This window comes from Salmo trutta, chromosome 14 (assembly GCF_901001165.1).
Source record: "Salmo trutta chromosome 14, fSalTru1.1, whole genome shotgun sequence".
Classification (NCBI taxonomy): Eukaryota; Metazoa; Chordata; class Actinopteri; order Salmoniformes; family Salmonidae; genus Salmo; species Salmo trutta.
The window spans coordinates 6,482,997-6,496,965 of record NC_042970.1 but is presented as its reverse complement, the minus strand read 5'-3'; the positions used below and the strand labels follow the sequence as shown (position 1 = coordinate 6,496,965).

Below are 13,969 nucleotides of genomic sequence, written 5' to 3'. Positions count from 1 at the left end.
GAGAGAGAGGAGAGAGAGAGAGAAGTGTCACTATGGCTAGAGTGAGAGAGAGAGAGAGAGAGAGAGGAGAGAGAGAAGTGTCACTATGGCTAGAGAGAGAGAGAGAGAAGTGTCACTATGGCTAGAGAGAGAGAGAGAGAGAGGAGAGAGAGAAGTGTCACTATGGCTAGAGAGAGAGAGAGAGAGAGAGAGAGAGAGAGAGAGGAGAGAGAGAAGTGTCACTATGGCTAGAGAGAGAGAGAGAGAGAGAGAGAGAGGAGAGAGAGAAGTGTCACTATGGCTAGAGAGAGAGAGAGAGAGAGAGAGGAGAGAGAGGAGAGAGACAGAAAGACTCTTCTGGGAAGGCTGCGGGGGACTTGCTTCTATTCAGCCACAAGAGCATTAGTGAGGTCAGGCACTGATATTGGGCGATTAGGCCTGGCTCGCAGTCGGGGTTCCAATTCATCCCAAAAGGTGTTCGATGGGGTTGAGGTCAGGGCTCTGTGCAGGTCAGCCAAGTTATTCCACAACAATCTCGACAAACCATTTCTGTGTATACCTCGCTTTGTGCACTGGGGCATTGTCATGCTGAAACAGGAAAGGGTCTTCCCCAAACTGTTGCCACAAAGTTTGAAGCACAGAATCGTCTTGAATATCATTGTATGCTGTAGCGTTAAGATTTCCCTTCACTGGAACTAAGGGGCCCGAACCATGAAAAACAGCCCCAGACCATTATTCCTCCTTCACCAAAACTCAGATCGCGTTCTCCTGGTATCCGCCAAACCCAGATTTGTCCGTCGGGCTGCCAGATGGTGAAGCGTGATTCATCCCTCCAGAGAACGCATTTCCACTGCTCCAGAGTCCAATGGCAGTGAGCTTTACACCACTCCAGCCAACGCTTGGCATTGATCTTAGGCTTGTGTGCGGCTGCTCGGCCATGGAAACCCATTTTATAAAGCTCCCGATGAACAGTTCTTGTGCTGACGTTGCTTCCAGAGGCAGTTTGGAACTCGGGAGTGAGTGTTGCAACCGAGGACAGACGGTTTTTACGTGCTCCAGTACACGGCGGTCCCGTTCTGTGATCTTGTGTGGCCTACCACTTCGCGGCTGAGCCGTTGTTGCTCCTAGACATTTCCACTTTACAATAACAGCACATACAGTTGCCCGGGGGGCAGCTCTAGCAGGGTAGACATTTGACGAACTGACTTGTTGGAAAGGTGGCATCCTATGACGGTGCCATGTTGAAAATCACTGAGCTCTTCAGTACGGGCCATTCTACTGCCAATGTTTGTCTATGGAGATTGCATGGCAGTGTGCTCAATTTAATATACCTGTCAGCAACGGGTGTGGCCACTAATTTGAAAGGGTGTCCACATACTCTTGGCCATGTAGTGTATAAGAACGTTCCCAGAACATATTTCGTCTGTGTCGTTTAAAGGTTCCCAGAATGTTTCATTAGGTTGTGGGAACATTGTGGCAACATCACAAAAGATATGTTCCCAAAACAAAAAACACTGTCCAGGATGGTTCTACGTTTCTTTAAGGTTGCAAAAAAACATTCACCTGATGTTACAAGAACATACCCAGACCACATTTCCTCTGTTCATTAAATGTTCCAAGAATGTTTCATTAGGTTGTGGGAACAGTTTGGTGGGAACATTGTGGCGACATCACAAAAGATATGTTCCCAAAACCAAAAACACCATCCAGTTGTGTTAAGGCTTAAAAGGAAGCAAAGAATTCCTGATTGACCATACTGCCATGGTTATATACTGCCATGGTTATATACTGAAAAATAAGATGTAAAAGTGCTTCTCTGCTGGTTCAGAGGATAAAAGACTTGACTTGAGAACCAAACATTGCAGGTTCAAACCCCACTTGTGCAAATTGTCAACATACAAATTGTAAAAAAATGTGGTTGTGTTTGTATGATTAAATGTTGTTCAAAATGTCCTATGAATGAGATTGAAATATGTCTCTATATATGAGAACTACTGTTAAAACTGGACAGAAACGTAATGTCCAATCTGCTTTTAGGGCCGACAAATTTGCATGCTGAGAATGTTGTGGTAATATTAGATTAAATATAACATTTTATTAACGTTCTGAGGACATCCAAGACAAGGTAAAATGTATATTTCCGTGAACTTAAACCTAAAACAAATATGCTATGAATGTCATACAAACGTACGAATTTGGAAACTGGTGAACATTGTGCAACATTGTGGAAATGTTCTGTGCAACCTATGTAAATTATCAAAAGAATATTCTTACAACAACTCCCATAACTGAATTAAATGTTCTGGGAACCTTTAAAGAACTTAGACCAGCTGTTCTGTTAACGTTCTGTACAACATTATAGGAATGTCCTGTACAATCTAACTTAAACATTGTATGAATGTCATCCCAACTGAGCATATTTTGTGTTTTGGGAATGTATCTCTTGCAATGTATCCACACTGTTCCCACAACCTAATTAAATGTTCTGGGAATCTTAAACCCTAGAACTGCCATAAGGCCAAAGGCCACTGACGTTTGATTTAGAAAATAAAAAAAATCAGCCAAAATAAAACCTATGTCCTGCTCATTCAATGACTTTTCCTGAACTTAACCCGCCAAGACAATGTGCTGTAGAACGTTGGTACCCAGCCAGGCTCCAAGACAATGTGCTGTAGGACGTTGGTACCCAGCCAGGCTCCAAGACAATGTGCTGTAGGATGTTGGTACCCAGCCAGGCTCCAAGACAATGTTCTGTAGGATGTTGGTACCCAGCCAGGCTCCAAGACAATGTTCTGTAGGATGTTGGTACCCAGCCAGGCTCCAAGACAATGTGCTGTAGGATGTTGGTACCCAGCCAGGCTCCAAGACAATGTGCTGTAGGACGTTGGTACCCAGCCAGGCTCCAAGACAATGTGCTGTAGGATGTTGGTACCCAGCCAGGCTCCAAGACAATGTGCTGTAGGACGTTGGTACCCAGCCAGGCTCCAAGACAATGTGCTGTAGGATGTTGGTACCCAGCCAGGCTCCAAGACAATGTGCTGTAGGACGTTGGTACCCAGCCAGGCTCCAAGACAATGTGCTGTAGGACGTTGGTACCCAGCCAGGCTCCAAGACAATGTGCTGTAGAACGTTGGTACCCAGCCAGGCTCCAAGACAATGTGCTGTAGGACGTTGGTACCCAGCCAGGCTCCAAGACAATGTGCTGTAGGACGTTGGTACCCAGCCAGGCTCCAAGACAATGTTCTGTAGGATGTTGGTACCCAGCCAGGCTCCAAGACAATGTGCTGTAGGACGTTGGTACCCAGCCAGGCTCCAAGACAATGTGCTGTGGGACGTTGGTACCCAGCCAGGCTCCAAGACAATGTGCTGTAGGACGTTGGTACCCAGCCAGGCTCCAAGACAATGTTCTGTAGGATGTTGGTACCCAGCCAGGCTCCAAGACAATGTGCTGTAGGACGTTGGTACCCAGCCAGGCTCCAAGACAACGTGCTGTGGGACGTTGGTACCCAGCATGTGACGTCAATGAACTGAATGATTAATCCGATATTTAATTTTTTTTTTATTTAACTAGGCAAGTCAGTTAAGATCAAATTCTTATTTTACAATGACGGCCTACCCCGGCCAAACCCTGACGACACAAGGCAAAGTGTGCAACGCCCTGTGGGACCCCTGATCACAGCCAGGGATAGAACCAGGGTCTGTAGTGACGCCTCTAGCACTGAGATGCAGTGTCTTAGACCGCTGAACCAGGGTCTGTAGTGACGCCTCTTGCACTGAGATGCAGTGCCTTAGACCGCTGTGCCACTCGGGAGCCATGATGAGGTTGAAGAGGATGATTGAATTTAGAACAATAGTGTAATGACGATGAAGAATTGTGGCCGTTGTGGGCGGTCTAATTATTTTATTATGAAAGGCTGGAAATGGTATATAATTTCCCCTCAGAGAGCCAAATCAGACACTGAGTACAACACACACTGTGTGTAGTTCAATGGCAAGCCCGACCAAACGAACGGAAGCACTGACAGCATTGCAAATGCTGCAGAATTTAGATGAGTTGGAGTCGTTACTGATGAAGAGACTTCATCTGATTCGGATGTTGACTTGGAGCCTCTGATGCCTGAGCCTCTGCCCGCAGAAAAAAAGCAGAACAGAGCCAATTGAGACGAGTATCCCAACTACCACCACGAGTTTGTGACATGCAAATGTTGCAGCACATCAGAGATCGTTACCGTTTGCTCATTAGTACAGAAAAGGAACCAGAACGTAAAGACTATGGATGAACTGAAAGCATTGATGTCCGCGTGGGGCATACAGCGGAACGAGCGTGGATGTTGAGTTATTTTTGTCTGATAGTTATGGTATGGACTATTCCCCCCGTGGACCATGCCACACATTCGCTTCAACAGAGATTAATGCGACACCATGCAGCAGTTGAAAACGAAACAAGGCCCATGAAAACTGTGTGCAGTGCAATCGATGTGTTGGCGGGGCCTTGCTCACACAAAGCCCCGAAGCTGTATGCTGACTGTGAACCCAAAGCATAAAGAGAAGACCACATTAATTCATGACTAAAGGTATATGGGCACAACACAATTAAGAAATGACTGTTTTTATATCTTGTCATGAATATATTTCGACTGATATTTATTTATGTAATTCATCCTTTCTAATTATTTATGGTGCTTTTGTTTAGGAATAATTTCACCTGGCTGGTTATATTATTATTTTTCCCACAACCTAATGAAACATTCTGGGAGCCTTTAAAGAACAGATTAAATGTGTTCTAAGGACGTTCTTGCAACATCAGGTAAATGTTTTATACAAACATTCTATAATCGTCGCCACGACTGGACAGATTTTTTTTGTGTTATGAGAAGAATTTCTGGGAACTTTCACAGAAGCAGTTTGTTGTTTTTTCTGGGGAGACAGAAACAGAAGCAGAGACTTACATTTGCAGTATTCCTGTGTGCTGGAGGGGTTGGAGGAGGTGGTCCAGGTGTTTGTTTTACAGTAAGAGGAGGGGTGCTGGGGGGGACAGTAGTTGACACAGGGGTCCCACGAGTGGGGGTGGTCACTCTTCTGAACTTTCACTGAAACACAAAACAGAGAGAAGTGTAAACGACTGGATTCGAACGCAGGTCACAAGACTGTGTGTTAACCTGATGAGCTAAAATCTAGACACTAGTTCACACTGAGTAGGGAAGGTCCATCATCTGGACTTTTACTGAAACACAGAATCATAGAGTAACTATTTTTTTTCCGTACTGTGACCCGGTTCGATCTAGCACCAACCCGGCTGGACTGGAGCAGAGTGTTTTCAGCCAAGTGGGTGACATAGTTTACAACTAATTCAAATATTGTGGGATGTAGCCACACAGCCTCAGATTCTGGCCCTGCAGCCAATGTGTAGCATGGTTCTGGGGCCCGGCCCAAGGGGCAAGACATTCCTGCTCTGCTCTACTGTACTCTGCTTTGCTCTACTCTACTGTACTCTGCTCTACTCTACTGTACTCTGCTCTACTCTACTGAACTCTACTCTGCTCTGCTCTACTGTACTCTGCTCTACTGAACTCTGCTCTGCTCTACTCTACTGTACTCTACTCTACTGAACTCTACTCTACTCTACTGTACTCTGCTCTACTGAACTCTGCTCTGCTGTACTCTGCTCTACTGAACTCTACTCTACTCTACTGTACTCTGCTCTACTGAACTCTGCTCTACTCTACTGTACTCTACTCTACTGAACTCTACTCTGCTCTGCTCTACTGTACTCTGCTCTACTGAACTCTGCTCTACTCTACTAAACTCTGCACTACTGTACTCTACTCTACTCTACTCTACTGTACTCTGCTCTACTGAACTCTGCTCTGCTCTACTCTACTGTACTCTGCACTACTGTACTCTGCTCTGCTCTGCTCTACTCTACTAAACTATGCTCTACTCTACTGTACTCTGCTCTGCTCTACTCTACTCTACTGAACTCTGCTCTGCTCTACTCTACTGCACTCTGCTATGCTGTACTCTCCTCTGCTGTACTCTACTCTGCTCTGCTGCACTCTACTCTGCTCTGCTGCACTCTACTCTGCTCTGCTGTACTCTACTCTGCTCTACTGCACTCTGCTCTGCTGTACTCTGCTCTGCTCTACTGCACTCTGCTCTGCTCTACTGCACTCTGCTCTGCTCTACTGCACTCTGCTCTGCTCTACTGCTCTGCTCTGCTCTACTGCGCTCTGCTCTGCTCTACTGCACTCTGCTCTGCTCTACTCTACTGAACTCTGCTCTACTCTAATGTACTCTGCTCTACTGCACTCTGCTCTGCTCTGCTGTACTCTGCTCTACTGCACTCTGCTCTGCTCTACTGCACTCTGCTCTGCTCTACTGCACTCTGCTCTGCTCTACTGCACTCTGCTCTACTCTACTGAACTCTGCTCTACTGCACTCTACTCTGCTCTACTGCACTCTGCTCTGCTCTACTCTGCTCTGCTCTACTGTACTCTGCTCTGCTCTACTGAACTCTACTCTGCTCTGCTCTACTGTACTCTGCTCTACTGAACTCTGCTCTGCTCTACTCTACTAAACTCTGCACTACTGTACTCTGCTCTACTGAACTCTGCTCTACTGAACTCTGCTCTACTGAACTCTGCTCTACTGAACTCTGCTCTGCTCTACTCTACTGAACTCTGCTCTGCTCTACTCTACTGTACTCTGCACTACTGTACTCTGCTCTGCTCTACTATGCTCTACTAAACTCTGCTCTACTGTACTCTGCTCTGCTCTACTCTACTCTACTGAACTCTGCTCTGCTCTGATGTACTCTGCTATGCTGTACTCTCCTCTGCTGTACTCTACTCTGCTCTGCTGTACTCTACTCTGCTCTACTGCACTCTGCTCTGCTGTACTCTGCTCTGCTCTGCTGTACTCTGCTCTGCTCTACTGCTCTGCTCTGCTCTACTGCACTCTGCTCTGCTCTACTGCACTCTGCTCTGCTCTACTGCACTCTGCTCTGCTCTACTGAACTCTGCTCTACTCTAATGTACTCTGCTCTACTGCACTCTGCTCTGCTGTACTCTGCTCTGCTCTACTGCACTCTGCTCTACTGCTCTGCTCTGCTCTACTGCACTCTGCTCTGCTCTACTGCACTCTGCTCTACTGAACTCTGCTCTACTCTACTGTACTCTGCTCTACTCTACTGAACTCTGCTCTACTCTACTGAACTCTGCTCTACTCTACTGTACTCTGCTCTACTCTACTCTACCGTACTCTGCTCTACTCTACTGTACTCTGCTCTACTGTACTCTACTCTGCTCTACTGAACTCTGCTCTACTGTACTCTGCTCTGCTCTACTGAACTCTGCTCTGCTCTATTGTACTCTGCTCTACTCTGCTCTACTGAACTCTGCTCTGCTCTGCTCTACTGAACTCTGCTCTGCTCTACTGAACTCTCTTCTACTGAACTCTGCTCTACTGTACTCTGCTCTGCTCTACTGAACTCTGCTCTGCTCTACTCTACTGAACTCTGCTCTGCTCTACTCTAATGAACTCTGCTCTGCTCTACTGAACTCTGCTCTGCTCTACTGTACTCTGCTCTACTCTACTGTACTCTGCTCTACTCTACTGTACTCTGCTCTACTCTACTGAACTCTGCTCTACTCTACTCTACTCTGCTCTACTCTACTGAACTCTGCTCTACTCTACTGAACTCTGCTCTACTCTACTGTACTCTGCTCTGCTCTACTGAACTCTGCTCTGCTCTACTCTACTGTACTCTGCTCTGCTCTACTGAACTCTGCTCTACTCTACTGAACTCTGCTCTGCTCTACTGAACTCTACTCTACTAAACTCTGCTCTGCTCTACTGAACTCTACTCTACTAAACTCTGCTCTACTCTACTGTACTCTGCTCTGCTCTACTGAACTCTGCTCTGCTCTACTCTACTGTACTCTGCTCTACTCTACTGTACTCTGCTCTGCTCTACTGAACTCTGCTCTGCTCTACTCTACTAAACTCTGCTCTGCTCTACTGAACTCTGCTCTACTCTACTGAACTCTGCTCTGCTCTACTGAACTCTACTCTACTAAACTCTGCTCTGCTCTACTGAACTCTACTCTACTAAACTCTGCTCTGCTCTACTGAACTCTGCTCTACTGAACTCTGCTCTACTCTACTGTACTCTGCTCTGCTCTACTGAACTCTGCTCTGCTCTACTCTACTGTACTCTGCTCTGCTCTACTGAACTCTGCTCTACTCTACTGAACTCTGCTCTGCTCTACTGAACTCTGCTCTACTGAACTCTGCTCTGCTCTACTGTACTCTGCTCTACTCTACTGTACTCTGCTCTACTCTACTGTACTCTGCTCTACTCTACTGTACTCTGCTCTACTCTACTGTACTCTACTCTACTGTACTCTGCTCTACTCTACTTTACTCTGCTCTGCTCTACTGAACTCTGCTCTGCTCTACTAAACTCTGCTCTGCTCTACTGAACTCTGCTCTACTGAACTCTGCTCTACTCTACTGTACTCTGCTCTGCTCTACTGAACTCTGCTCTGCTCTACTCTACTGTACTCTGCTCTACTGAACTCTGCTCTACTCTACTGAACTCTGCTCTGCTCTACTGAACTCTGCTCTACTGAACTCTGCTCTGCTCTACTGAACTCTGCTCTGCTCTACTGAACTCTGCTCTGCTCTACTGAACTCTGCTTTACTCTACTGAACTCTGCTCTACTCTACTGTACTCTGCTCTCCTCTACTCTGCAAAAAGAAGGAGTAAAGGAGGACAAGTTAAGCCACACATCCTCCTCCCCTCTCTCTCCCTCCCTGCTTCTCTTTTTCTTTCTCTCTCCCTCCCTGCTTCTCTTTCTCTCTCTCCCTCCCTGCTTCTCTTTCTCTCTCTCTCCCTCCCTGCTTCTCTTTATCTCTCTCCCTGCTACTCTTTATCTCTCTCCCTCCCTGTTTCTTCCCCTCTCTCTCCCTCCCTGCTTCTCTTTATCTCTCTCCCTCCCTGCTTCTCTTTCTCTCTCTCCCTCCCTGCTTCTCTTTCTCTCTCCCTCTATGCTTCTCTTTCTCTCTCTCTCTGCTACTCTTTATCTCTCTCCCTCCCTGTTTCTCCCCCTTTCTCTCCCTCCCTGCTACTCTTTATCTCTCTCCCTCCCTGCTTCTCCCCCACTTTCTCCCTCCCTGCTTCTCTTTCTCTCTCTCTCCCTCCCAGTAATTAACCTGCCAGTGTGCCTATGGCAACAGGCAGGGACTTCATTAGTTCGTCAGCTCCGTCATTGCTTCAGCACCCACCCACCCGCACGCACACACACACACACACACACACACACACACACACACACACACACACACACACACACACACACACACACACACACACACACACACACACACACACACACACACACACACAGCTCCGGCATTGTTTCACATAACACATTTTTCAATCACTTGGTATTAAGGCCTTATCTCAGTAATAGGACAGGAGAACACCCCACAGGTTAATTAAACAGGGATTTAGCATTGGGATTATTAATGGTTTATTAAACAGGGATTTAGCAGTGGGATTATTACTGGTTTATTAAACAGAGATTTAGCATTGGGAAGATTACTGGTTTATTAAACAGGGATTTAGCATTGGGATTATTACTGGTTTATTAAACAGAGATTTAGCATTGGGATTATTAATGGTTTATTAAACAGAGATTTAACATTGGGATTATTACTGGTTTAATAAACAGGGATTTAGCATAGGGATTATTAATGGTTTATTAAACAGAGATTTAGCATTGGGATTATTAATGGTTTATTAAACAGGGATTTAGCATTGGGATTATTCATGGTTTCTTAAACAGAGATTTAGCATTGGGATTATTACTGGTTTATCAAACAGGGATTTAGCATTGGGATTATTACTGGTTTATTAAACAGAGATTTAGCATTGGGATTATTACTGGTTTATCAAACAGGGATTTAGCATTGGGATTATTACTGGTTTATCAAACAGGGATTTAGCATTGGGATTATTACTGGTTTATTAAACAGAGATTTAGCATTGGGATTATTACTGGTTTATTAAACAGGGATTTAGCAGTGGGATTATTAATGGTTTATTACATTTGTACATTTTAGTCATTTAGCAAACGCTCTAATACAGAGGAATTAACAGGCGCAATTAGAGTTAAGTGCCTCGGGGATTCGAACCAGCAACCTTTCAGTTACTGGCCCCAACACTCTTAACCACTAGGCTAAAAAGTACAATGCAATACACTTGTCATGTGCTATCGCTTCGTTCATTGTCTGTGTGTGTAGACTACAGTACCTGATGTCAATGTCATGACTTAATTGCTAAAATAACTACTGACAGGAGACAGGGGTACTAAGAGTCCAATTTCAAACGGACTATATGTTCTAAATGCTTTGTGTAGCGTCCGAAACGTCTTGATAAATCCTCTACAGTGTGAGTCATAAAGCGGGAATGTCTTTGAGATATTACAGCATTCCTCCCCTCGAACAGCACGTTGGTGCGAAACGCTCCTCTTCTCCACTAGGTCAACAAAACAAAACAAACAAAACAACAACAAAAAAAACAATAACAGCGGCCGTGGTCGGCGGACAGTGGCGCTGTTTCCCCTACCGTGGATTCCATCTTTAAAGGGACTGAGCACAGATGAGCTTTTAATTATGTTAAATCAGACCTACACACGACCATTAATCCACGTAGGTGAGGGAACAATCACAAAGTTGGAGCTGTGAAGTCACAGCGAGAGGGGGGGATGAGGGAGGAAAGGAGGGAGGAAAAGAGGGAGGAAACGAGGGAGGAAAAGAGGGAGGAAACGAGGGAGGGTACGAGGGAGAAAAAGAGGGAGGAAAAGAGGGAGGAAACGAGGGAGGAAAAGAGGGAGGATACGAGGGAGGAAAAGAGGGAGGAAACAAGGAAGGAAAGGAGGGAGGAAACGAGGGAGGAAACGAGGAAGAAAAAAGGGAGGAAACGAGGGAGGAAAAGATGGAGGAAACTTGGGAGGAAATGTTAAGAGAGGTGTAATGACATGAATGGAATCTTTTCTCTCTCTTTCTATCTTCTGTCTTCCTCTCTCTCTCTACCCCAGTTTCTCTCACTCCTTTATTTTTCTCTCTCTCTCTCTCTCTCTCTCTCTCTCTCTCTCTCTCTCTCTCTCTCTCTCTCTCTCTCTCTCTCTCTCTCTCTCTCTCTCTCTCTCTCTCTCTCTCTCTCTCTCTCTCTCTCTCTCTCCCTCTCTCTCTCTCCCTCTCTCTCTCTCCCCCCCTCTCTCTCTCTCTCTCTCTCTCTCTCTCTCTCTCCCCCTCTCTCTCTCTCTCTCTCTCTCTCCCTCTCTCTCCCTCTCTCTCTCCCCCTCTCTCTCTCCCCCTCTCTCTCTTTCTCATCTTCCCCCTTTTTCTAATCCAAGCTTTGCGACCTCTCAACATCACTAAACAGCGTTTAGATCTGGTGACACACACACACACACACACACACACACACACACACAGTGCATTCTCCCCTTCTATAATACAATGACAGCCACCATGACAGGGGCTGCTACAGTATTCCAGATATTCAGCCACAAGGTTTTTCAAACTCCATGAAAACCAATGAGAAAACAGAACTCAAACCAGAGAATGCTAATCCTGCTGCTCTGTTCTGTTCTGCAGCTCAGGGTAATTAACCTGGTACTGCACGAGTCTCTGGGAAAAACACACATACAGAGCCTTCAGAAAGTATTCATAACCCTCGACTTATTCCACATTTTGTCGTGTTACAGCCTGAATTCAAAAATGCACTAAATTAAAAAAATTCTCTCTAACATCTGCACATAATACCCCATAATGACAAAGTAAAAACATATTTTTAGAAATTTTAGCACATTTATTGAAAATGATATACAGAAATATCTAATTTATATACGTATTCACACCCCTGAGTCAATACATGTTAGAATCACCTTTGGCAGTGATTACAGCTGTGAGTCTTTTTGGGTAAGTCTCTAAGAGCTTTGTACACCTGGATTGTACTATATTTGCACATTATTATTTTAAAAAATTCTTCAAGCTCTGTCAAGTTGGCTGTTAATTATTGTTAGACAGTCATTTTCAGGACTTGCCATAGATTTTAAAAACGGTTTAAGTCCAAACTGTAACTAGGCCACTTAGGAACATTCAATGTCTTCTTGGTAAGTAACACCAGTGTATATTTGGCATTGTGTTTTAGGTTATCCTCCTGCTGAAAGGTGAATTAGTCTCCCAGTGTCTGGTGTAAAGCAGACTGAACCAGGTTTTCCTCTAGGACTCTACTTGAGCTTAGCTCTATTCCGTTTATTTTAATCCCCCCAAAAAAACACCCTAGTCTTTGCCGATGACAAGCATTCCATAACGGCCACCACCATGCTTGAAAATATGAAGAGTGGTACTCAGTGATGTGTTGGATGTGGCCCAACATAACACTTTGTATTCAGAACATGAAGTTGATTTATTTTTTGCAGTTTTACTATAGTGCCTTGTTGCAAACAGAATACATGCTTTTGGAAGAATTGTATTCTGTACAGGCTTCCTTCTTTTTCACTCGGTCATTTAGGTTAGTATTGTGGAGTAACTACAATGTTGTTGATCCATCCTCTGTTGTTTCACAACCATTAACACTTGTGTTGTCTTAAGGGTCATAAATGACAGGCAAGAGGAGGAGCTGCCAATTCTGCCCCCCAAAAATAGAACTGTAAAACAAATACTATGTGCTGCACATATGAGAAATACATCTGCAAAGTCCATACCCACACACTTGCATACTGTCCTACATGTGCTAATTAGAGTTGATTGATTTAACACAACAAAATGTGGGAAAAGTCAAGGGGTGTGAATACGTTTTGAAGGCACTGTACACGTATACAGATATACACTAAGTTGACTGTGCCTTTAAACGACTTGGAGAATTCCAGAAAATGATGTCATGGCTTTAGAAGCGTCTGATAGGCTAATTGACAATTTGAGTCAATTGGAGGTGTACCTGTGGATGTATTTCAAGGCCTACCTTCAAACTCAGTGCCTCTTATATTGACATCATGGGAAAAATCAAAAGAAATTAGCCAAGACCTCAGAAAAAAAAATTGTAGACCTCCACAAGTCTGGTTCATCCTTGGGAGCAATTTCCAAACACCTGAAGGTACCAAGTTCATCTGTACAAACAATAGTATGCAAGTATAAACACCATAGGACCACGCAGCCGCCATACCGCTCAGGAAAGATATGTGTTCTGTCTCTTAGAGATGAACGTACTTTGGTGTGAAAAGTGCAAATCAATCCCAGAACAACACAAAGGACCTTGTGAAGATGCTGGAGGAAACAGGTACAAAAGTATCTATATCCACAGTAAAACAAGTCCTATATCGACATAACCTGAAAGGCCGCTCAGCAAGGAGAAGCCACTGCTCCAAAACCGCCACAAAAAAGCCAGACTACGGTTTGCAACTGCGCACGGGGACTTTTTGGAGAAATGCCCTCTGGTCTAATGAAACAAAAAATAGAACTGTTTGGCCATAATGACCATCGTTATGTTTGGAGGAAAAAGGGGGAGGCTTGCAAGCCAAAGAACACCCTCCCAACCGTGAAGCACAGGGGTGGCAGCATCATGTTGTGAGGGTGCTTTGCTGCAAGAGGGAGTGGTGCACTATACAAAATAGATGGCATCATGAGGACGGAAAATGATGTGGATATATTGAAGCAACATCTCAAGACATCAGTCAGGAAGTTAAAGCTTGGTCGCAAATGGGTCTTACAAATGGACAATGACCCCAAGCATACTTCCAAAGTTGTGGCAAAATGGCTTAAGGACAACTAAGTCAAGGTATTGGAGTGGCCATCACAAATCCCTGACCTCAATCCCTTAGAAAACTTGTGGGCAGAACTGAAAAGGCGTGTGCGAGTAAGGAGGCCTACAAACCTGACTCAGTTACACCAGCTCTGTCAGGAGGAATGGGCCAAAATT

General features: G+C 44.9%; 1 protein-coding gene across 2 annotated transcripts in view; it reads right to left on the bottom strand.

Annotated features, from left to right (window-relative positions):
* The window catches only part of grip2b (glutamate receptor interacting protein 2b), a 314,229-nt gene that overhangs the window by 58,946 nt on the left and 241,314 nt on the right, over positions 1-13,969 (bottom strand). For both annotated transcript variants that reach the window (XM_029774267.1, XM_029774268.1), the window contains exon 10: positions 4,929-5,069. In XM_029774267.1, the coding sequence (XP_029630127.1) occupies positions 4,929-5,069 (141 nt within the window). The remainder of the gene's footprint in view (positions 1-4,928; positions 5,070-13,969) is intronic.